This window comes from Alexandromys fortis, unplaced genomic scaffold (assembly GCF_014885135.2).
Source record: "Alexandromys fortis isolate MF-2015 unplaced genomic scaffold, M_Fortis_MF-2015_v1.1 scaffold_62, whole genome shotgun sequence".
NCBI lineage: Eukaryota > Metazoa > Chordata > Mammalia > Rodentia > Cricetidae > Alexandromys > Alexandromys fortis.
The window spans coordinates 9,669,167-9,691,882 of NW_026067942.1; the positions used below are offsets into that span (position 1 = coordinate 9,669,167).

The 22,716-nt window shown below is 44.5% G+C and overlaps 1 protein-coding gene across 1 annotated transcript in view; it reads left to right on the forward strand.

Moving 5' to 3' along the window:
- Plxna2 (plexin A2) overlaps positions 1-22,716 on the forward strand; it is a 201,638-nt gene that overhangs the window by 150,574 nt on the left and 28,348 nt on the right. The window contains exons 13-15 of the mRNA XM_050148182.1: positions 13,722-13,873; positions 20,043-20,160; positions 22,076-22,212. Of these exons, the coding sequence (XP_050004139.1) occupies positions 13,722-13,873; positions 20,043-20,160; positions 22,076-22,212 (407 nt within the window). The remainder of the gene's footprint in view (positions 1-13,721; positions 13,874-20,042; positions 20,161-22,075; positions 22,213-22,716) is intronic.

Here is a 22,716-nt window from a genome sequence, read left to right on the forward strand (position 1 = left end):
ATCTGTGATGGTCTGTGCCCAACCGTGGGAACAAAGTGTGGCTTCAAGGGGTGCTCTTCTGCCTATAAACAGAGAAGTAAATGAGATGACCTCAGAGGTGCTCCACTGTATAAGACGTGGACTCATGAGAAGTTACATGAATAGCTGTGTTGTTCCCTAACCTTCCTTATCCTACTGTCTCCATAGCAACCAGGGCAACCCCTAACGATCCATCTGTTATAGATGCTCCATGTAGGACAAGCTGAACAGCCTGTTGAATTTCCCAGTTTGCATATACAGGTTAGGACCACCTCAGGACTCACTGTCTGCTCCTTCTCACCAACTCGTGGCATAATAATGATTCTGTCCCCATAACAGGGCTGCAGGGTTGCTTTTGCTTTCAACTCTCATCCAGGATTCTGTGCAAATGGTACCTGTTAGCCCCTGGAAAAGATGTGCTAAGGACTGGGAAGCCTATAGCATGCTTACCCAACCATGTCTATATTATCCCCAGCCTGGGCCTCAGAGCCTACTGGGACCTCAGTGATGAAACTAGTATTATTCCTCACAACCAGAGATGTATTCTAAGAAGCTGTGAACTTTCCGGATTCAGCAGAAAGGAAAAGAGACAGAATATTGTTAGGAATATTTCTTAGACAAGCCTCTCAGCCGACACAAATAATTCCAATCAAACCAAATCAGACCAAATAAAAGATGCCCATGTTTAATGCAGTTCTCCCAAATGGTACCGGGAAAGCATGGTAAAGGGAAGAGAGAGAAGGGAAGACCACACAAAACCCGGACACCATGTGTTCATTCTCTGGGGCAGGGGCAGCCTAAATAGCCTGTGGGAGTGGTCCTGACCCTCCCAGAGGAGGGGTCACCACTTGGAGGGCTTTCTTGACCTTCCCTGGGGAGGGGGTCACTGCTTGATGGGCTTTCCCAGAAGTGGAGTCCTGGACTAAGGCAACTCCCAAGGGAGAGGGCTTGAAATGGATGCCAGGGGCTGGGATCTCACTTCCAACCAAACAAATATGTTCTCAGGAAAAGAAACTCGAAGATTTAAGAGGACTCTGAAACAAATGCAGTGAAGATCCCCGCTTGGTCTCTGCTTTTAGTTTCCTAGGGTGGTGTTCACAAAGGAAATACATTTTCTCAGATGTTTGGAAGTTTCAAGTCCAAAATCAAGGTGTGGGTAGGTCTGGGTCCCTGGGAGGGCTGTGAGGGAAGATCGCAGCAGGCCTCTCTTCCAGAAACCGGTGCTTAGATGACACCTCAGCTTCTATATTTGTCACCCAACCTCTTCCTAATGTTCACGTGATGACATTCTCTCTGTGTATCTGTAGTGGTTTGAGGAATCAGAACTTCACCATATAAAGGGGAGAATCCAGCCCAATAAAATGAGAATGCTAAGAAAGAATGTCACAGCTCACTGAGAAATAAATTCTCCCTTCCAAGAATGTTTACTTGGTTACCAATGCATACCAGACACTATGCTTGAGTAGGAGGTTGCCACAGGATTGACTGAAACCTGGAAAGACACAGTTTTTCCCAGCACAGCCCCAATCTTGAACACTGGCTACTTGGATGATATCGGAAAGTGCTTTCTCCACAGGTCATTTGCTCCCTCTAAAGAGCATAGGAAAGGGACTTCTAACCCACACCTTTGGGCACTGTCTCCTGTAAAAACAGGACTACAGCTGAGTGGTGTATCCAGAGCTAAGGAGGACACAACCTCAGACAGCAGAAACCAAAATTCTAATTTGGGGCTTGACTATAACGATAGCTTTCATTTTATATCACCCTGTTTTTTAGATCATTCATTCTCACCCTCCAGACAATATGGCTGTAATTATTGTAAGAGCTAGGGGAATGGTGCTTGGGAAAATCAATAATGTACCCAAGGTCATCTGGTTAGCAGCAATACAGAGGTTGAAAACTAGGCCTCTGTTGTCATTGCAGCAGAGGGTATCCTGTGTCCATCTGATGTCAGACCTCTTGGAAGACACCAACAGATGTCAGACATCTGAGTACTTCAGCATCCTTTGGAATTAGTTACCTGTACTTGTCTTCCTACACATAATCAGGTTCAACCTCCTTTCTATGAGTATGTAAAACAGTTTGGAAATTTGGGATACATGTGAGCTTGATAAGGAAACCATAATTTTTCCTTCAGGCATAGTCTTTTATTTAATGCCCCAAGTGTTATGTGACATGGAGTTGTTCTTGGTCTTTGTTCTCCAGTGCAATAGTGGTCGAAGTGAATCTTAGGTCCCCTGGGTGGAGATCTGACCTCTGAGGCATCTCTATCTAGTGGGAGAACCCATAGGATAGAACCCAGATGGTGTACACCTGCAGGCGGGGACAAAGATCAGGCTAAGCAAGGCACAGAAGTCTTGAGAAACAGAAGGAATCACAGAGGTGGCACCTCAGCCGGTAACTGAAAATCTACCATACTTGAAATCTGAAAGAATATGTCTGTGTGTTCCTAAAACCACATGCACTGACACCAGGCAATTCTTCACTGACAACTGTATAAAGTCACTTGTAAAACTGTCAACCTCAGTAACTTCTCCAGTCTCACTAGTCCATGCTTATGGAATAGAAAATCTTTTTACCCTATCTCAGGTAAATGTAACTGAGATAGAAAGAAAATCAAGTATAAAACAGTATATATTGTCCTCCAAAACTAAGGATAGATAATTTTTGATATTGTACTAGTTTGAGGCGACCCATCCTTCCTGTTGCTCCTGCTTTTCATGTGCCAAATAATTTCAAGGAGATTGCTTTTACCAGACTCTTTCAGATGCTAATGCTTCTATGGAACTGCTTAAGAGGCTGGGACAGTTAAGTGTTTAGCCAAACAGCTCCACCACATATTTTTAAGAAAGACCAAAATCCACCTGCTCAGAGCTGGAGTGACTCACTGGAAAGTCACCAATGAAGAAGTCAGCCAGCTTTCCTGAGAAACAAGCCAGCACTTTGATCTCCTGTTCATTTATTTGCAGGCCTCATTAATATAACATCACTGCAACAAACAGCTAACGGGGGATGGTGTCAGGATGAATAATGGAGTTACTCTGCTGAGATAACAATTAGGTTTTGAATGTACTATCAGCTAAGACAGCACTAGGAAGGAGTCACCCCAGGCAGGAGAGCTGGCACCATTGAAACCATAGATTCCTGCAGAGCTCCTCACCAGCTCTCGTGATTGCAAAGAAATGTGTGCTCACAGGCATGCATGCACCACACACACACACACACACACACACACACACACACACACACACATAAATGAATGCACACACACATGCATGTGTGCACACAAATGTGGAAAAGTACATGATCATTTGCTGTCAAGGGCTCAGTGTCCAGATGTGTTTGGGAACCAGGGTAGAATAAAAACTTGAATGTGTACAGTCAGCATCATCATCATCAAGAGCACAATGCTACAGCAAAGGAGAAAAGATTATGGAGAAGGAAGAGCTGACCGTATACCAACACACATCCATCTGTCTGCTCCTGAACCAGTCTCTGACATAGAGCATCTAATAGAGTTGGGAATACTTCTCCCCCATCCCCACCCTGACCCAAAAGTTCTGACTTCAGTGTCTCCTTCCTCCTGTAATCTCAGAACAAGGAGATTGACACCATAGAGACTATAGCAAGGGTGCACAGGTCACAGAGAGGCAGCACCAAATGCCACAAGGCAGGATGTGTACTTGGATCAAGTCCCTGCCTGTCTGCCTAGGAAGTTCATAAAGAGTAAAGCCATTTTTCCTTCAGTCCTAAGCTAGCCTTGTCTCTGCATGAATTTGTTAGTTCTCAGATGGCGATAAGAAAAATAATAGCTATGTTCACTGAACACAATACTGACTGATAGTTCTAATTAAGCCCATTTTAAAGATGAAGGTTGTGAAAAGTGGCAGCTTTCTTGATGTTACATCAATAGTTTGTTTAGCCCTCAGCTGCTTGACTCGAGAGCCCCACCCCTCTCTGGGGCCACCAACCAGCTCCCAAATCATGACACAGACTTCTTATTAGGTATGAATACTCGACCTAGCTTAGACTCATTTCTGGCCAGCTCTTTTAACTTAAAATTAACCTGTTTCTCATTATCTACCTTTTGCCTTGATGCTTTTTACTTTTCATTCCTTTTATCTTACTTTCATGGCTGCTTGTGTCTGCTGGGTGGAGGCTCCCTGGCTGCTGTCTCCAGGTTCCTCCTCTTTCCTCCTCATTCTTCCCCCAGTTTAGATTTCTCCTTTTAGTTATTCTCTCTGCTCGCCAGTCCTGCCTATCCTTTCTCTGCCTAGCTACTGGCTTTTCAGCTCTTTGTTTTGTTTTGTGTTTTGGTTTTTTTTTCGAGACAGGGTTTCGCTGTAGCTTTGGAGCCTGTCCTGGAACTAGCTCCTTTAGACCAGGCTGACCTCGAACGCACAGAGATCCACCTGCCTATGCCTCCCGAATGTTGAGATTAAAGGCACGTGCCACATCTGGCTCTGTTCAACTTTTTATAAGACCAATCAGGTGCCTTAGGCAGGCAAGATGAACAGATGTAACACATTTTCACATAATTAAACACACATCCTTATATCATTAAACAAATGCAGTGTAAACAAATGGAACACACCTTTATAAAGTAATATTCTGCAGCATAAGCAAATGTAAAGCATTTTTACATTGTTAAATGATATTCCACAACAACCCACCCCATGTTTGATTTGGGCATCATCCTTGCCATCTCTCTTAAGCTCACTTCAACAAATATTATTCTTTATCTAGAGAGAAAGGAGCTGAATCCAAGCTCTTCCAGCCTCTGCTAAGACGGGAAGAAAGCCAGAAGTCCCACTCTTAGCATTATCTTGGGAGGCCAGGCATATATGAGTAGAGAGGATGGGGCAAACCAAATTAGGAGTGTGAACAGGGAGAAGGAAGATGGATGATGGGAAACCCAAAGCGGGGGGAGAGCAGAAGGAAAAACAGTGAACACCAAAGCCAACAACGGGACTCATGATAAAGCAGGGAGGCACAACCTCAGCCAAGAGAAAGAGGCTGTTGCTGAGCAAAAGAGACAAAAGCAGAGGCTCATAGCTGATGACTTGATCTCTGCAGGGTTGGGGACAATTTGCTCAGACTTTGTCACAGGGATACTAAATACAATGTTGGACAGTTCTAGTGCATTCTGTCATTCCCTGTACAGCCTTGAGCTGGTTACTTAACCTCCCTGGAATGCTATTCCATACCTGTGAAATGGTAACTTGTTTTGAGCCCTAAGTAGGATACAATATATAACGACCTAGGTACAATTTCTGTCTCATTCTGAGCACTTCATAAGTGAAGAAATAGCAAGCATTGTCAGACAAATCTCCTATCCCTGGGAGATTATGAACAGTATTTCTTATTTCTCCTTGTGCCTATAAGTCAGGAGACAGGCCTAAGGAAGACATTGTTCTAGGGTGCAATCAAGTTTTAGGAATCTCTCATCAAGCTCATCTGACTCTGAGGGAGGCCCATACTTTGCCCCTCCAAGGCCCCATCCAGGCCTGCCTGAGTCTGTGGTTGCAGGCAACCAGTCTAACCACTTTCCCCAGCTGCCAAGCCCCTAGGACCTCCAGCACCTCCAACTCTGCTTCCTCCCGCAGCCCTTTAGATCCCCCAGCTGTAATTAATCAGCCGCATCTGCTCCTCTTGCCCCTGAGCAACTTTGTGGCGTTTCCCTCGAAATGTTCAATTAGTGGCTGCAAGAATGAGGGCAGTTATAACATCACTGTGCTGCTTCCAGGTCATGGCACCACAAAGGAAAACAAACATGACAGAGTCCAGAAAGACTAGGAACTGAGCTGAAATGCTTCTAGGGTGCTCACCAGGGTTCCATTTGACTCTACAGCTGTTTAAGGTAGGTCTGAGCCTGTAGAGAAGAGGATCACCAATCCAAATGCTCCAAAAGCTTTGGAGGATCCAGAAAAAAGAAATCAGAAGTTTCTCATTAGTCATCTACTGTGAGCCCATGAGCTGTGCCCAAGACAGGCTAGTGTCTTGGCATGAAGTGGCTTATCCAAGCCCGTCTTCATTATCCTGGTTGTAACACGTGCTAATCAATAGGTGCATGGTAAGGGCTTGAATTAGCTACTTCATGTTTGAGAGAGTTTATGGCTACTAGACTGAACCCTAAAGCATTTCTCTTAGATCCTGCAAAACACAGAATACCTTTCCCCTCTATAAGTAGATACCAGTCATCTTAAGGTGACAGGATAACTTAAAGCCCCACTAAAATACAAATATAGAGTAAATTTGGTGGCACCTGACTGTGATACCAGTGCTCAGGAGTCTGAGACAGGAGTATCTCCAAAGGTTCAAAGCCAGCCTGAGTTACATGGATGAGAGCCTGACCAAAAGAAAGCATACATGTGCGCACACGCACACACACGAGCATTCACACACGTGCACACACAAATGCAGAGTTCTTTCGAAAGGAGAGAGAGCCCCATAACAAAAGTTCCCTAAATGGGAAAAGAAACCTCAAGGAGAAAAACAGCACAAGGCATAGGAAAGACGCCCAAGGCTTACCTTCTGCTAGATACTGCCCACAACAAGTCTCATGCATGGTGTGTATGACAAGCAGAGAAATGATGTAATCACGGGCCCTCCTGACTGCACATTGATTACTTAGGCACTCACTCAAACCTCAGCCTTGAGTGGGTCACTCTGCCCCAGAGAATGACAGAAACACCGGGATCCAGAGCAAAGAATACACCTCCCACTCCCTGCACAAAAGGTTCCAAAACTCTTGAGAGGAGTTACAGACAGCATTATAAAGGCAATGGCCAGGGAGTGTAATTTTTGTCTTCAGTCTCTGAAAGATATTTGATGAGGAGCTATCTGCTCAGTTCTCCATTCCATGAAGAACCAAATTAGAAATTGGATTAAATTAAAATAAGAGGATTATAGGAAGGTGTTCTGAGTGGTTGCAGGAATACACTAGAGCACTCCCAAGCAACACTTTGGCACCCCCTTCTTCCAGTCACAGTTAAAGGAACACAATTTGTTCTAGAATTTTATATAGACCAGCATTTCTTATTAACTGGAACTGGGGGTATTTATTGATGGTCTGAGATAGGCAGTATGCTAAATATTAGGTTGCTAAGAAAAGCAGAGTCGTCTCTGTCCCAAGATAGTTCATTCGTCATTGGTGAAATGGGCAATGAAGATCCTGCCTGGCCATGGTCTTTGAGGTGGTCCCCAAGGTCCTGTCCTCAGCACCACCTCTTCCTGGCTAAGCTTATCCTGCCAGGAAGTTCTAAGGTATTCTCCCACCTGGTCACTCAGCATCTGTCATGTACTCTTTGATTCACAAGTTCTCCTTCCAGATAAACAGGAAAATTTATACCATCTCTTAGCTTCTCCCTATATGCAATGCTCTTTCTCATCTGTAAGTCCTTTGTGTAGGGAAGCACAGAGCTGGGAATTATACATTGTTATGCCCTTCTCTCTGAACTAACATGCTGGAGCCTTCCAAATATTAGCTAACTTAATCCTAGCATCCTCCCCTTGAAGCCAGCAAGATTATCATTTTTTAGATGAGTGTGTTCAAGGCCACATAGCTCAGGAGTATCAGAGCTGCTTTCCAAACCTCAGGACTGCCAGACACCAGGGGCTACCTAATCTCTTATTGCTGCAGATACTCCCTGGGTACCAGAAGGTCTCACTTCCTTACCCCAGAGTCAGAAGTACACAGGCCATCTGAAACCGGAAGCCAAGATAGGTAAATATGTCTAACACCCCAGCCATGTCTGAGTTTATTCTGTGTCAGTGAAGGCTTCAGTATTACTCTGCTGCCCTCTGACCACCCTCAACCTTCCCCTGAAGCCACACTGCTCCTTTTGATCAGGAAGGCCTTTCCTGGGCTTTTGCAGGCAGTAACTGGACACTTAGGCAGTTTGCCTCTATAAACCCATACATAAATCTACCTGTCAGTAGCATTGGGGCACAATGAAATGCCGCTGGCATCCTGAAATTCCATGCTACTTCTAACAACAGCCCTGAGGACAGAGTCTCACTGGGGAGGAATCTGGGAACTTACCAGCTGCCTAGTTTGAAGTGTTGTCCTGGAGGGGTATTATTCTTTCTTTCTCTGAACACCAGATCTTTCTCACTGGGCTTCTTTCCTGTACCCTGCACAGTTGGTTCTGGGAAGGAATAACCATGTGCAGGCCAGATTCTTGTGACTCGGGGCACCATATAGATATCATGGCCTTGTACTCTTCTCAGACATGTGAAAAGATTCTGATAGACCGGTTTCTTTGGTTTTCTTTTTAAATTGTTTTTATTGAACTATATATTTTTCTCTGTTCCCCTCCCTTCCTCTCCTTTCCCCTTCTACCTTCTCCTATGATCCCCCATGCTCCCAATTTACTCAGAAGACCTTGTCTTTTTCTACTTCCCATGTAATTAAATCCATGTATGTTTCTCTTAGGGTCCTCTTTGTTGGATAGATGGGTTTCTATGGGGTGCTTTCCTTTTTTTTTTTTTTTTTTTTTTTTTTTTTTTTTTTTTTTTTTTTTTTTTTTTTGGTTTTTTTGCTTTGTTCTAAGCACAGACTGTAGACCAGGCTGGTTCTGACTTTTGAACTGAGGCAAAGCAAATGCATTGAAAGACATAGAGCATCTTTAAGGGTTTTTATGTGGGGGGGGGTGTGCACGTGCACACATGTGTGTGCATAAGGAAACCTACAGAAGCCATAAGAGGATGTCAGGTCCCCTGAAGGTCCAGTTAAGTTACAAGACATTGTAATTCCACCCACTGTGAGTAAAGGGAATCAAACTTTGGCTTGATCAGCTGAGCCCTCTCTCCAGCCATGACACAGAGATTTTTTTAAAGTGCACCTTGTATAGGAACCACTGATCTCTGGTAGGACACAGAGGGCATATGATAGAATAGAAGATACACCTGAAGGGATAAGGGAGACCAGAATCTAGGGGAACTTTGCCTCAGTAAAGTAGCTAGAACTCTTGGCAGCTGTGAGACCTCCATGGAGGAACATGGATAACCTTTTGGTCGGAGTGAGTGAGATAATGAAGCCTACTTAAGTGAGAACTGAAAGGACCTTGACCTTATTAATTATACACTACAGATGAAGGAAAAGTACCTATCGAAGACGCTTGCAAAATTTCTAGCCAGGAGCTTAGTGATCCCATTTACCTTGAAAGAAAATCTGGGAGGATAATTGGGCCTTGGTAGAAGGAAGAAAAATTAAGAGTTCATTTTTAGATATTATGAAACCTGAGGCACCTGGCAGACATTCAGGTGGAAGTGGAGATGTCCTGTAGTAGTTGGATATATGGCTATGAAGCTCAGGAGAGAGGTATGAGCTGACAACAGAGATTTGGAAGTCATCAGTAGTGGGCACCTTGGAAACGCTTCTGCAAGTCAGATGATCACAGATACTCATCTATATTTTGGAAATCCAAACTTTTCCAAGTAATTTTTGTTTTAATCAAAACTGTAATCTATGTATTTCTTTAAGCTCAAGACCGGGTACTGCTTAGCTGTTTTTTGCTGTGAACTATTGGGCCACATCTTCCGAGTGATGACGATTTGAGAGGTAGTCCGTTAAAAAAAAAAGACTCTCAGCTCACCCAACCTGCTCCCTCTAGTTTCTATCCCTTCATCCCCCAATTCCCACCCCCAGTTTACCCAGGAGATCTTTGCTACTTCCCCTTCCCTGGGAAATCCATGCATCCCTCTTTGGAACCTCCTTGTTATCTACAGTCAGGGAGCCTGAATGGGATCAACCAAGGCCCTCTGCAGGTGTGTGACAATGTGAGTGTAACTTGGTCTCTTAGTAAGGCTTCTAACAGTGAGAGCAGGACCTCTCCCTGGTGCTTAACTTGCTTTTGGTAACCCGTTTCTCATGCTGGATTACCTGGCCTCAGGTTCACGAGATTTCCTGGGGAGGAGCTCTGCCCTGCTTCAATTTGAGGCACCATACTTTGTGCAAAAACCAGAGGCCCATTCCTTTCTGAATGGAGATGGAGGAGGGGTGGATGGGGAGGGGGTCGGTGGGAAAGGGGAAGGGACTGAAGCGGAGAAGGGAGGGAAACTGGTTGGTATGTAAATAAGTGGAAAAAAAGTTACTTTAAAAAAAAAAAGGCTTAAAATAATACTCTCCCAAAGTCCCAGTTTCCTTGGCATTTCCCAAGCCTGAGGATCTGGTCTGATAATCAGGGAAGGTTCCAATTTGTACACCAGCAGCAGATAGCTGGACTCACACATATCTTTGACATATACCTTCATGCCAAGATTACAACACTTACTTATAATTTACCCAAACATCTTCTCTATGCTGATTTACGCTTCTGAGCAGCTCTGTGCTAACAGGCTGACCCTGCAGCCCAGTACCTGTACCTGTGTCTAACGCTCCATGTTGTAAGAAGCTGCTGTCAGGGCTGAACAACAGGGGAGCTGCACTATGAAACCTTTCCGAGGCAGAGTATGCATTTGCTACCTGCAAGATGAGAGTATTTTTAGGCTTTCCAGAAAGATTTCATTTCACGAGTTTTTTTTTTTTTCTGAAAGGTTGTAATTAACTGCAGTGAGCAAAAGAGTATATGTTTTTAAGAAATAAAAGTGGGAGAAAAGGAACCAAGGAAAGGAAACGACCAGCATGGTTCTGTCCAACCCGTTAAGTAGGTGGATTCCTGCCATGCAGGTGCTGGGGTTGGGGTGGAGGTGGGTGGAACACCGGGAAAAAATGGGTCCAACAGAACCAGGAGCTAAAATGTGTGTTCTCTTATTGATGCTCTCCTGCAAAGGTAGAAGCAGCTCCTTCCCCCACCTCTCATGACAAGGGGTCCTTGGCCTCTGAAAAACTGTGCCAGGGCCAAGCAGAATATGCAGAGCACACTGTTCTTGGACATTTTCATTTCCAAGGACGGAAGCACCACAGAGGCTCCTACTCCTGAAAGCTTTTTCCCCTGCACACTGTTCTTCCATCTTTTACCTCCCCCAACACATCGATATGCCCGTGAGTTTCCTTGGTGATTTCTCCCATGATCTACTCCATGTGTTTAGTTTTATTTATAAGGTGGAATATTTTATTCCAAGAAAAGGGATTCAGAGTCACAGACAAGATGACAGTGAGCAAAGTCAGTCCCCAGAACAGTGTTCTCGGGGCCTTGCAGGCAAGATTCAGGAAGCAGTACCACTGAAGGCCCATAGAAATGGAAGGGAAGTCAGCAGACTCAATCAGTTCTAGCTTGGCACCTTACAACACTAAGGCAAAGTCTGATCAGCATGCCACCAGTGATGAGGTAGGAAAAGCTATCCCCACCCACACTCCATCTCTTACTTGCTGGGTACGCCATGGGGTCCATGTCTGAAAGGGTGACAAGACTTAGGGTATCTCCATCACCAGAGGAGGATTGCCCTTTCCACGTAGACTCACCCTGTAACTGAAGGTTTCTCTCCTGCCCACCAGTTCCTGAATAACCACACTGAAGCTTAATATTAATTACAACTGTTTAGTCTATTAGCTCAGGCTTATTATTAACTAGCTCTTACAAGTTAAATTAACCCATTTCTATTATTCTGTATTTTACCATGTGGCTGTTATGTTACCTCATGTCTTGCTTCTCCAGCAGCTGTTGGCATCTTCCCTGACTCCAGCCTTTTATTCCTTGTCTCTCTGCTTGGATTGCCTAGCTATATTCTGCCTGACTATGGGCCAAATCAGTTTTTTTTTTTTCCTTCAAGACTGGGTTTCTCTGTGTAACATCCCTAGCTGTTCTGGAACTCACTGTATAGACCAGGCTGGCCTCGAACTCACAAAGATCCCCCTCTCTCTCTCTCTCTCTCTCTCTCTCTCTCTCTCTCTCTCTCTCTCCCCCCCCCTCTCCCCCCCCCTCCCCCCCCCCCCCCCCCGAGTGCTGGGCTTAAAGGCGTGCACCACCACTGCCAGGCCAAATCAGCTTCTTTATTAACAAATGGTAATAAGACATATTCACAGCATACAGAAAGAAGGGCATCCCACATCATCACCCATAATGGCTGCTGTTCCAGTCCTAACAGAAGTTAATTGTGCTGGATGATTTTATGTCAACTTGATATAAACTAAAGTCATCTGAAAAGAGAGAGCCTCAATTGAGAAAGTACCCCCATAAGATTGTGTTGTAGGCAAGTCTATAAGGCATTTTCTTAATTAGTGGTTGATAGGGGAGGGTCAAGTCTATTATAGCTGGTGGTCCTGAGTTCTATAAGAAAGTAGGCTAAGCAAGCCATGAGGAACAAGCCAGGAAGCAGCTCTGCTCCATGTCCTCTGCATCAGCTCCTGCCTCCAGGTTGCTGCCCTGTTTGAGTTCCTACCCTCACTGTCTTTTGGTGATGTAGAACTGTGATCAAAATAAACCCTTTCCTCCCCAACTTGCTTTTGGTCATGGTGTTTCATCACAGCAATAAAAATCCCAACTAAGACAACCAACATGTACAGTCTTAAGGAGACTGTTCATGTCCAAGAACACAAAGGCAGTGTGTCTCTGCCCAGGGGAACCATCCTGGGGTCATAGTAGACTATTGGTCTCAACCACGTCTTGCCTTTCTTATGTGGTTGAAACAGTCACCCTTTTATTGCTGTGTACAAGTTGTCTGAGATTTTGGATCCATCGAACATCTCTAGCACTCATTCTTCTCTCTATAAAATGGCAATCTTAAAATAAGATCCAAGATTGACAATTATGAATTCCTCTGTCCCTTGGAACTGAGTTTACTCACTCAGCTAATTAGATTAGATAATTAGCTAATCACTTCCCACTTCAGGTAACTGCAGACTTCAAAGCATGAACATATTCAATAGGATTGACTAGATTCCAGAGAATACTTTGGTGTTCTGATTCTGCCACTCCTTTCTTTTTGGGTTAAAGCAAAATGAGATAAATCATCATTTGGCAACTGAAATTAAGGAATAAATAAATAAATAAATGATCCTTGCTAGCAGGAAGCCAGCAAAGGTTTGTAAAATCTAAAGTCACTTCTTAGCTCTAACATGTATTGTGAGAAACTATGGTAAGCACTCTGAATCTGTGACGTTCTCCTCAGCCATCCAATCTCCACCTGCTCCAAATGCCCACTGCTTTCCCTGTATCTGTCTGCCCACTGCATACCCCAGACTAGAACTATTCATTAGTCTTTGTTATCATTTTCTTCCTGACTATAAGTTCCCTGAGGACAAATCTGCACTGTGTTCACCGTTGTATCTATCCTTCAGGGTCTAGCACAGAAGTAGCAATAACAACAGGGTCATAGTTGCAAAGCCTCTTAGTGCACACAAAACTTCAAGAACTAATGCTGTTTGGGTTTTTCATGTTCACTAAAGCTTGGTAAACATGGTAATATTCTCTTCATAGAAAAAGAGCTGAAGTTCGCAGAGATTATGTAACTTAATCAGCTAGTGAAGCAGAGATGGACATAAATCAGGGATGTTCTTAAAAGAGTTCAGAACTTTCTGTTGTTGTTGTTGTTTTAATGGATGGATGAATAGGCGCATGGGTGGGTGGATGGATAGATGGATGAATAATCCAAGGAAATAGTGTAAAACAGAAGTTATCAGTATTCTGCCCAAGCTGAAAAGAAGACACTCATGTTCTAGGAGCCTCGTCATAGTTCCTCAGCTCTTGGGGAGGGACAAGAACCTTGTTCTATTCCTGTGGATGACTCAGTCAGTGCCTAACCCCTCCTCCCTTCTACAGATTTTGACAGTATCAGGACCACCTGAAGGAGGGACTCGTGTGACCATCCATGGAGTGAACCTGGGCTTGGACTTCTCTGAGATCGCTCATCATGTGCAGGTGGCTGGAGTACCCTGCACACCCCTGCCAGGGGAATACATCATCGCTGAGCAGTGAGTCCACTTGCTGGTCTTCGTCCGTGTGAGCTTCAGAGTGGCGAGTCTCTGTACTTCCTTCTCTGGGGCTCCCCAAGCACCTTTCATATCACTTCCTCCTGTGGAAAATGCCTCAAGAGGTCTTTCCAGCGTGTTTCTGCCCTCAGAGGACCTTCTTCCAGTTGCTTCCCTGTACTTAGTCTCCTCAGGCGTCAGGGTGCCAGGTGCCCATGCTTCCCCTCATTTAGTCTTTGCTGCCTGCTGGCTTGAATGTTGAAAGCCCCTCTGGGACCTCTTGGCCCCTCCTCCTAGCCTAACCCCATTGAAATGCATCCTACAGGGTAGGCTGTGGGCAACAATTTGTTTGGTGCGTGGGGCTCTGACAGCACCTTAATCTGAGCAGGGCCTCCACTGGAGCAGATTCATTTATTTCACTAAGGGAAATGTCAGCTGGAAATTAGAAAATAGGCATGTAGTGGCAGGCAGGCGGGCGAGCTCAGGAGTGACGTATGTTCCAGTGTGGGGTGTTCCCTGGGCACTCGACACTATGGTCTGGGGGTTGGGCAGGAAGTAGGCCAGAATCTGGGGGTGAGAAGAAGGAGTAACAAGGGAAGGGAACCACTAGATCCTTCTTCATGGTTTGTCATGTGACATTAGGTCAAGGTCTCCTTCATCCACTGAGTGTGCAGCTCTGTGTGTTTCGGGAGCTGATTTGGGCTTTACTTGAACTCAGGCTTTTCTCTCCTACCCTGCTCCTCTGCAGCCTCAGGCTTCTCTGAGAGTCACTTCTCAATGGCAGCCATAAAAATGACATCACTCTTTTTTATCAGCAATTTTTAGTTTACAGGACACTTTCCCATTCACTCTCTCTCCCTCTTTTTTAAAATTATTCTAACCTCTGGCAAGTAAACTACTATAAAAGTTGACAAGAGCAAAAGTTGAGGAAACATGAAATGATTTTTCTCCAGTCCCTTGGGAAGTAACCACTATGGGAGAATCCAGCCCTAAATCTCCTAACTCCTACTTCAGGCCTGTTTCCCTGACACAGCAACCATGGCCTGGATGCTCATCACCCATGGCTCTGAACCTCAAAGGGCCTTGATTAGAATATAGCATAACAAAGAGAAGAGTCAGTGGCAGAAGGGGTAAATTCCCAGACTCTTGGGGCTGTGTAAGAACTCTACAGGTAAGGAGGAAATAGAGCTGGCCTGATCCCTCTGATTCTCTAGATTCTCTAGATCTCTGGTTCTTCACTGACAACCTTATCTCATGAGGAATGAACTTTGAGGGAGTGGTGGCTAGGCCTATAGAAAAGCCATCAGGAAGGTATCAGTATGTCTGTGGAACCACATTAGAATGTAAACACTTGGGAACCAGGACTATCTGCAGGAAGCTTCATGGTCACATGGTCTAGAGTTCTGAGCCCCGCCAAACTGCACCAGGCACTTGGCCACACAGACCCCAAATCCACCTAGACCTCAAGATACTGCCATGGTCTCACTTGGGGGTCTTCTTGCTGGAAGACTCAGACTTTAGGGTGAGGAGTGTAAATTGTGAGGCAGCAGGACCCAAAACTTTCCCAAGACTTGAGTTAACTGTTTTGACATTGGCTCCTCTGCTAGCCAGCCCTGAGACTTCAGCAAGCCATTTATTCTTTAACCTTCATCTAATGGACTGCCAGAAATTTTAGTTCTGTTTATGAAATCAAGTATAATTCTTGACCTAGGACTGTAGGGGGAAAATACCCAGATGAACTGGAAGTGTGGTTGTGAAAAAACCTTGGGGACCCAGTCATTCCAGGATGGTGAGGTCAATGGTGGCCTTGAAAGCTGCCCTTTTCTTGTTTCAGCCACAGAACAGGCAGGAAGCGGTGAACAACACCCAGCCACCCCAAGCCTCACTGGTCACAGCCTGGCTCCTGGCTGTGCCAGGCTCATTACCACTCCTAAGGTTCCAGAGTTTGTTAGCATTATTAAGCCTCCATCCTAGGCAGCGAGCAGCAGGTGCAATCATTACAGATGTCTGCAAGAGATGAATTTGGCTAACTGGGCTCCGTACAGAATCCTGGGCACAAGCCGGATTAGCGGGCGCGGTAATGATTCACCATATGCTTGTGTCTGCTATCTATCATTCCACAATTAGGTTAATATTGGTTTAAAGGCCCTGATTAGTCCTGCAATCAACGCCCCGCATGTCTGTGGAGGGCAAGATGATTTAGCCACAGGACATTTTCTGGGCAGTGGAATGCAGGTTCAAGTTGCAACTCAGCATCTCCAGAGGCAAGGGCTTGCTCTCTCATCTGACCTCGATCTCATCTGCTCTATCTGTGAACTCAGACACCTCTGTATTGGTACTGAATCTCTGTGCTTCAGGAAATGAGCCACCATGTCTGTGGGAGATGGTGTGGTATAGGGATAATAAGAAAACTGAGCTGGTGCCAGGAGCCTGGGGGCGGGGGGGGGGGGGGGCTATACTTCAGTTGCTGATAAACTGAATAGAACTGGGCAAGTCAGTTTGCTCCCTGATCCTCAAATGGTCCATCTGTAAAACAGGAACAGCTGATGTATACAATCTCCCCAAGTGGTCCTCAGGAGGCAAGAGCAATCTGACCCATAGAATCTGCAACACTCACCCCCCAACTAGGGAATTTAATCAGTGGCACTAATATGATTCCAGAAGTCTTCTGTCAATTAATAGTCAAATCTTCAAATGGAAACTGGACAGTTGTTTGACTCAACTTACTTTATAAGCATAAAATTTTATCATTGCAAGTCATTGCCTCCTAATATCACATAGGGAGCCTAGGAGCAACCAGGAACACAGAGGACATGTAAATTGGGTAGCCTCCCAGAAATTAAACCAGATAATATAAATGAGGCCTGGGGAGACAGCAATATATAACCTACTGCCTATAATGGTCCACAACCAAGAAGAAGAGTCAAATGACTAACTCTCAGAGCCTTAGGCAATGAGTGGGGTTGTCTCCTATATTTTCCAAAATCTTCAATCACTACTACAATGCCTGTGCTGCCCCTCCCTTAAAATCCAGAGCATTCTATTAAATCCAGCATCTGAGACAAGTGTGATGACACATGTCTGTAGATCCAGCTACTCAGGAAGCTGAAGCAGGAGTACTGCTTAAGTCCAGAAACTTGAGCCCAGCCTGGAAAATGTAGTGAGACTTTGTCCTAGATAGATAGATAGATAGATGATAGATTGATGATAGATAGATAGATAGATAGATAGATAGATAGATAGATAGATAGATAGATAGATAGATGATACACACATACATAGATACATACACACATACATACCTACATAGATACATAGATACATAGGTAGGTAGGTAGATACATACATACATACATACATACATCATAGATACATGGATGATAGATAGATACATAGATGATAGATAGATAGATACATAGATGATAGATAGATACATACATACATACATAGATGATTGATGATAGATAGATAGATAGATAGATAGATAGATAGATAGATAGATAGATAGATAGATAGATAGATAGATATAGATGATAGATAGGCCAGTTTCCACAAAATGGAGTGATCAAAGGCACAAACTTCAGATTGAGGCTCACCTATCTTTCAATCAGGACTCCTCCACTTGCTGGAATGTGACCCTAAATAAATCATGTAGCATCCCTGAGTCTTGGTTGCCTGTAAGTCTGAAATAAGACCCTTTCTGGAGCAGAGGATTGATGTGTCATGGGGTTCCATCTTGTGAGCTGCCTCTACTGTCAGCAGCGATAGCTCTTGTCATTAAGTTATATATTCAACTGTGGCATAATCCTTCTTCTTCTCTATAGCCCTTTTACTTCTGCAGCACCCTTACTTCTTCTGTAGCTCTCATCTCCCTGAGCTAAGACAGGCATCCTATGGACACTCACGTCCTCTACACTCTGCCTTATCAGCCTCACAGGTTGAAAGGAAAAGAGGGAGAGAGTTCTGTTCCGTTCCATTCACAACTGAAAACTCCAGTCTGACTTCTCAGACATGGTCATGCAGACCCTTGTTCATAGCCTGCTGCTGACCTCAACCTTTCCCCAGTCACACTGCAGGAGAGACAGAGCTCAGCTGCTCCATGAGGATACCATGCCTCAGGCCCATTCAAGCATGGCATTCAAAGCCAGGTGAAGGTACTCAGTTCAGACACTAGGGTTGGCCCAGTCTCTTCTGTCACTCTTCTCCCAGTTGCTCCACACATAAAGCTTAGCTTTTAGAATATGAACCCCAAGCAAGAAAATGTTCAGAACCTAGAAAGACATTCCGAAGCCCAGCCCATTCCTAAGCCTTTCATGAACTGTTGAAAGGGGCAGGCTAGACCTTTTTCTGAAACAGGACCAAGAGCAATAATTCAGTCTTTCCTGTAACTTTCACATGTCCTCCAACCTCCTTTTTCCACAGTAATTTTCTCCTGTGCTGGATCTCTCCCACAGAGTGTACACGGGAATGAGAAAAGAGCCAGCCCTTGATCAGAAGAAATGGAAAGGCTCATCTGCTTCCCAGTCCCCACATTCCCTGTGCTCCAGAATTAGCTGACTCTTCAGAGTTCTTTCAGAGGTCCAAGGATGACTGTAGAAAGTCAGGGACCCCAAAACAAAAGCAAAGTCCAGCACCAAAAAACAGTGTTTGAGTTGTTACTCCAAGCAAGTAGCAGCATGAAAATTAACAAACACAGCACCTTAGATTAAGCTTCTCAGATACTTCCTAATGAGCTTTAGAGGACAACATGCTAAACACTAATTATTACTGTCATGCTTATGTGTGTTCATAATGAATTTACTTATTCATAGATAAAGTAAAGGGAGAACATTCTTCCATGAAGTGCTTTCTTGTTACATTTTGTGTGCTAAATGTAGTAAGATGGTTATTGTATGCTAAGTAAATATTTACCAGGAGTCAAAGTACTTATTGAGGATTGACTGTTATGGAGGAGATGGAGACCAGTGGCGTGCGTGCGTGCGTGTGCGATATCCGTTTCATGCAAGTTTTATTACATTGAAATGAAGTCAATGTTTAGTTACCTTCTTTCCTAGATAAACTATTCAGATAAGCATTGCTCTGTTAAACACAGGTCTTCCCACTGTGCCAGGATAATACAGGAGATTAATGAGAAAGGAATTTGCTTTCCTGACTCCCCACTCAGCAAGCTTAGCACAGACACTGCTCTTCCGATCTGAAATGGAGTCAGGAGGCAAGAAGAGGCTTTCTTTCCTCCTTTCCTGTCCCCCTATTTTCTGAGACCAGTAGGACCCTCTCCTGCCTACCCCAGACCCAGTATTCTAGGCAAGGGCTCCCCCCCCACCAAGTCTAATTTCCTCAGTCCTACCCATCCCCTGCAACCCACCCTTTCTGTAAGGCATTGCGACTTAAGGGGTCAGTGTTTAAATGTTCTATAACTTATCCCAGGAGCCAGGGAAATCACCAGGGGGTATTGATCTGACCTGCAGAGAAAGCACAGAGCATCTTCCTCCAGCCCCCCTGCCAGTGTGAGATGTGACTTCTAACCAAGACCATGTCACCCACTAAGTATGTTCAGCTTTGATTAAGTGTTACTTGGCACCTAATGGACTCAGCCACCACCACCGTTTTACCCACTTCCAGGGGCCTGCACTTCTGCCATTGTGCTGGGAGATGCTGTTTGGCTGCTCACGTTATCTCACCAGATTATCTAGCCCCACTGAAAACTCACTGCAGGAAAGAGACTACAGCCGAATCAGCCAGTGTGACAAATAATCACTCACTTGTGCTCTTAGGGAGAGCGGCTATGTTGTGGGCTTGCTGCATAGCGGAAAACACCAACTAAGTACTGCCCCTCCATCATTTATTCCACCAATCCTAGAAATGATCCATGGTGAGACCCCGCACTAGATGCTCATGGGAATGGTAGTAGAATTAAGCTACATGGTACATCAGAAGCACCCACAGCTTTTTATATATAATCACATCTAACCTCTCACTGTGCAGATAAGATGAAGCCCAGGCAGCCAGAACTATACCAATGGTCACATGGGTACTAAACTGAACCATGGTTTAGCCCTATAGCAAGACAATGACCATCGCTTTGACAAGGGTCACTCGCTGACTGCTGAGCAAATGAGTAGCGATTGTGGCCTTGTCAAGCCTCTCACTGGAAGGTGTGCTCTCTTCTCAGGATCGTCTGTGAGATGGGCCATGCCCCTATGGGCGCTACATCTGGGCCTGTACGCCTGTGCATTGGGGAATGCAACGAAGAGTTCATGACAAATTCCCACCAGCAATACACTTTCGTGGTAAGTACTGGGACCAAGGCTGACCACAGAGCCAGCAAGGACACACATTTATTTACTCCAGACTTCTAGAAAAATCTCATTTGCCCCTCCCAGCCAGGCAGACCTTGGCAACCAATAAAAGGAATTTTTGGCCTCCCTGCTTAGAAGCCTGTCTTTCTGGGGTTAAATAATCACATGTGACTTTAAGCAAACCAAAGAAAAACCAGAGACTTTGGAGTCCCAGAGAACCATAGTTCAGAGTTCTAAATGGGGCTTCTTAGAAAAAGGATTCTAGATGGAAGACTGGGTTCCCTTTTGTTCCTCCAGTGTGACATTGTTGTCTAATTTCAGCCTAATGAGGATAGACTAATTAACTAATTTTATATTTATTCATATGCTTTGGTTTTTGATGAGATATTTTAAGGGAAGAGTTAGAAGAGTCACTGTAATCTGGCAGAGTTCCTCTGTGTTCACGACCAGGAGAGGGAAAATAAAAGCTGACAGTTCTATGTGTCAGTATGGTTACACATACATATGTACCTCGACCAAAGACATTTCATTGTGTTCAAACAACAGGCAGTTTTGGTACCAAGGCTTCCTGTGAGGCTGGCACTAAACTCATGCCAAATCAATAAATTGTTTCTGAGGCCCTGGAGTCTACCTAGGTTCAATTCATCCTGAATCAATACATTGTGTTGGGACCCTTAAGTTCCTTTTCTAAAACTTACCAACCTCTCCACATTGAGTACTTCATTAAAAAGTGTTAAGGACAGCAAATTGGGTCAAATCAGCCTTGCTGAGAGTGTTGGAAAATCATTAAGCCACAAAATTCTCTTCCCCTAAAAGTGTTTTACTACCTTGTCTAGAGCTTCTAGGCCCATGTTCTCATTTTGGCATTGCTACCTTTTCCCTTGTACTTTTCTCTCTCAGATTGGCCTGTCAGCAGCCACTGTGCTTCATTTCCTTCCCGGGGCTTGAGGGGCGGGGGCAAAGAGAAAAGATAGGGAGAGAGTTGTAAATATCAGAACTGGGAAGGGCCCTAGAACCCATCTTACCTGTCTCAATGGACAAGGAGCAAACTGAAATTCAGAATAATCCCATGACCCACCTCAGGACCATAGATAGTGAAGAGTTGGTACAGATTAGAATCCACTCACTAAGTTAAATTCACTTCCCAAGCTATGTGTGGTGCCCTGTGCCTTTGATCCCAGCCCTCAGGAGGTGAAGATAGGAGGGTCTCACTCAAAGTCACGGCCAGCCTGAGCTATGCCAGGAGACTATCTAACAAGATAACAAAAACATAAACAAACAAAAAAACATTTTCCATACCACTAGGCATAAGCAATTCTTTCTGGTTTAGGTCAACTCCTTGGTGTTTAATAGTCTAGAAATTTTTTTTAAGCTGTAACTTAATGAACAACTTAGTGAGCGTGCCAGCAAGTGATAGTCTCATCCACCAGTAAGGGTCAGAATGGCCATGTTTAACATTTACTGATGGTACCAGAAGTCCTCAGTGCTTAGGGCAAGACAAGAGGACATATATATGGACCATTCTTAGAGGCTACAGTCTATCAGCTGTCAAACCCAAGCAAGAACATTTTACTCAGTCCTTTCGATTTTGTGACAAAGAAATCAGGATAGGCTCTATATTAAGCAGCATTTTCAAATTGTTTTCAATTTTCAAACTAATTGATAAATTAGTCAGTGTCATGTCAGCTTCCCTTCAGTGTTGTGAGTATAAGACTCCCCAGGGAGTTAATTAATCCCAGTGTATGGCAGCCCTTCACCTTCCCTGAACAGACCTCCAGACAAAGCAGTGATGTTTGAAACTACAAAGGGCAGGAAAAGTACCTTAGCTCCCAGCATGATGATGATCCCTCTTACCGTTAGGTCTAGCCTTGGACCTAAGCTGTGGATGTTTCTCTTCTTTTCAAAGAACCCTTCTGTGCTGTCACTCAGCCCCATTCGGGGACCAGAGTCAGGAGGTACCAAGGTGACCATCACAGGCCATTACCTTGGTGCTGGGAGCAGTGTGGCAGTGTACCTGGGCAATCAGACCTGCAAATTCGATGGGTAAGTTAATCTTGAAGGATGATGTATTCTTGTTGCCTTGGCATGCCTATTGCCTCCTTGTCATTGGTCCTTTCCTTGGCCCAAACAATGGCCCATACCAGCCATTGTTAGAAATGTATGCCACTTATCAGTTTACATCCTATAGATCAGAGGAGTTGGTAACATCTATAGGGAACTGGAAGGAAGTGCTATCAGAAGAGATGAGGAAAGATCCCAGTAGCTTCCCAGGCTGAGTTTCACTGTAGGGACTTGGGACTTATGGAGGTCACATGGTCTCAGCAAGTTAAGGACAAATTTGTCCTCAGGATGATCTCCTGAGCATTAAAACAAACAAATGAAAAAAATCTAATATTGTCAGCCCATGAACCCATGAACCATAAGGATGCAGACTCCAGGAGGATTCTAAAGAAATATGGGTGAGGCCCCAGTTTGCCCATTGTTGACCACCTGAGAGGTTTTCACTATTAACTCTGCAAGAGAAAGCCCCATGTGTTTATCATAATA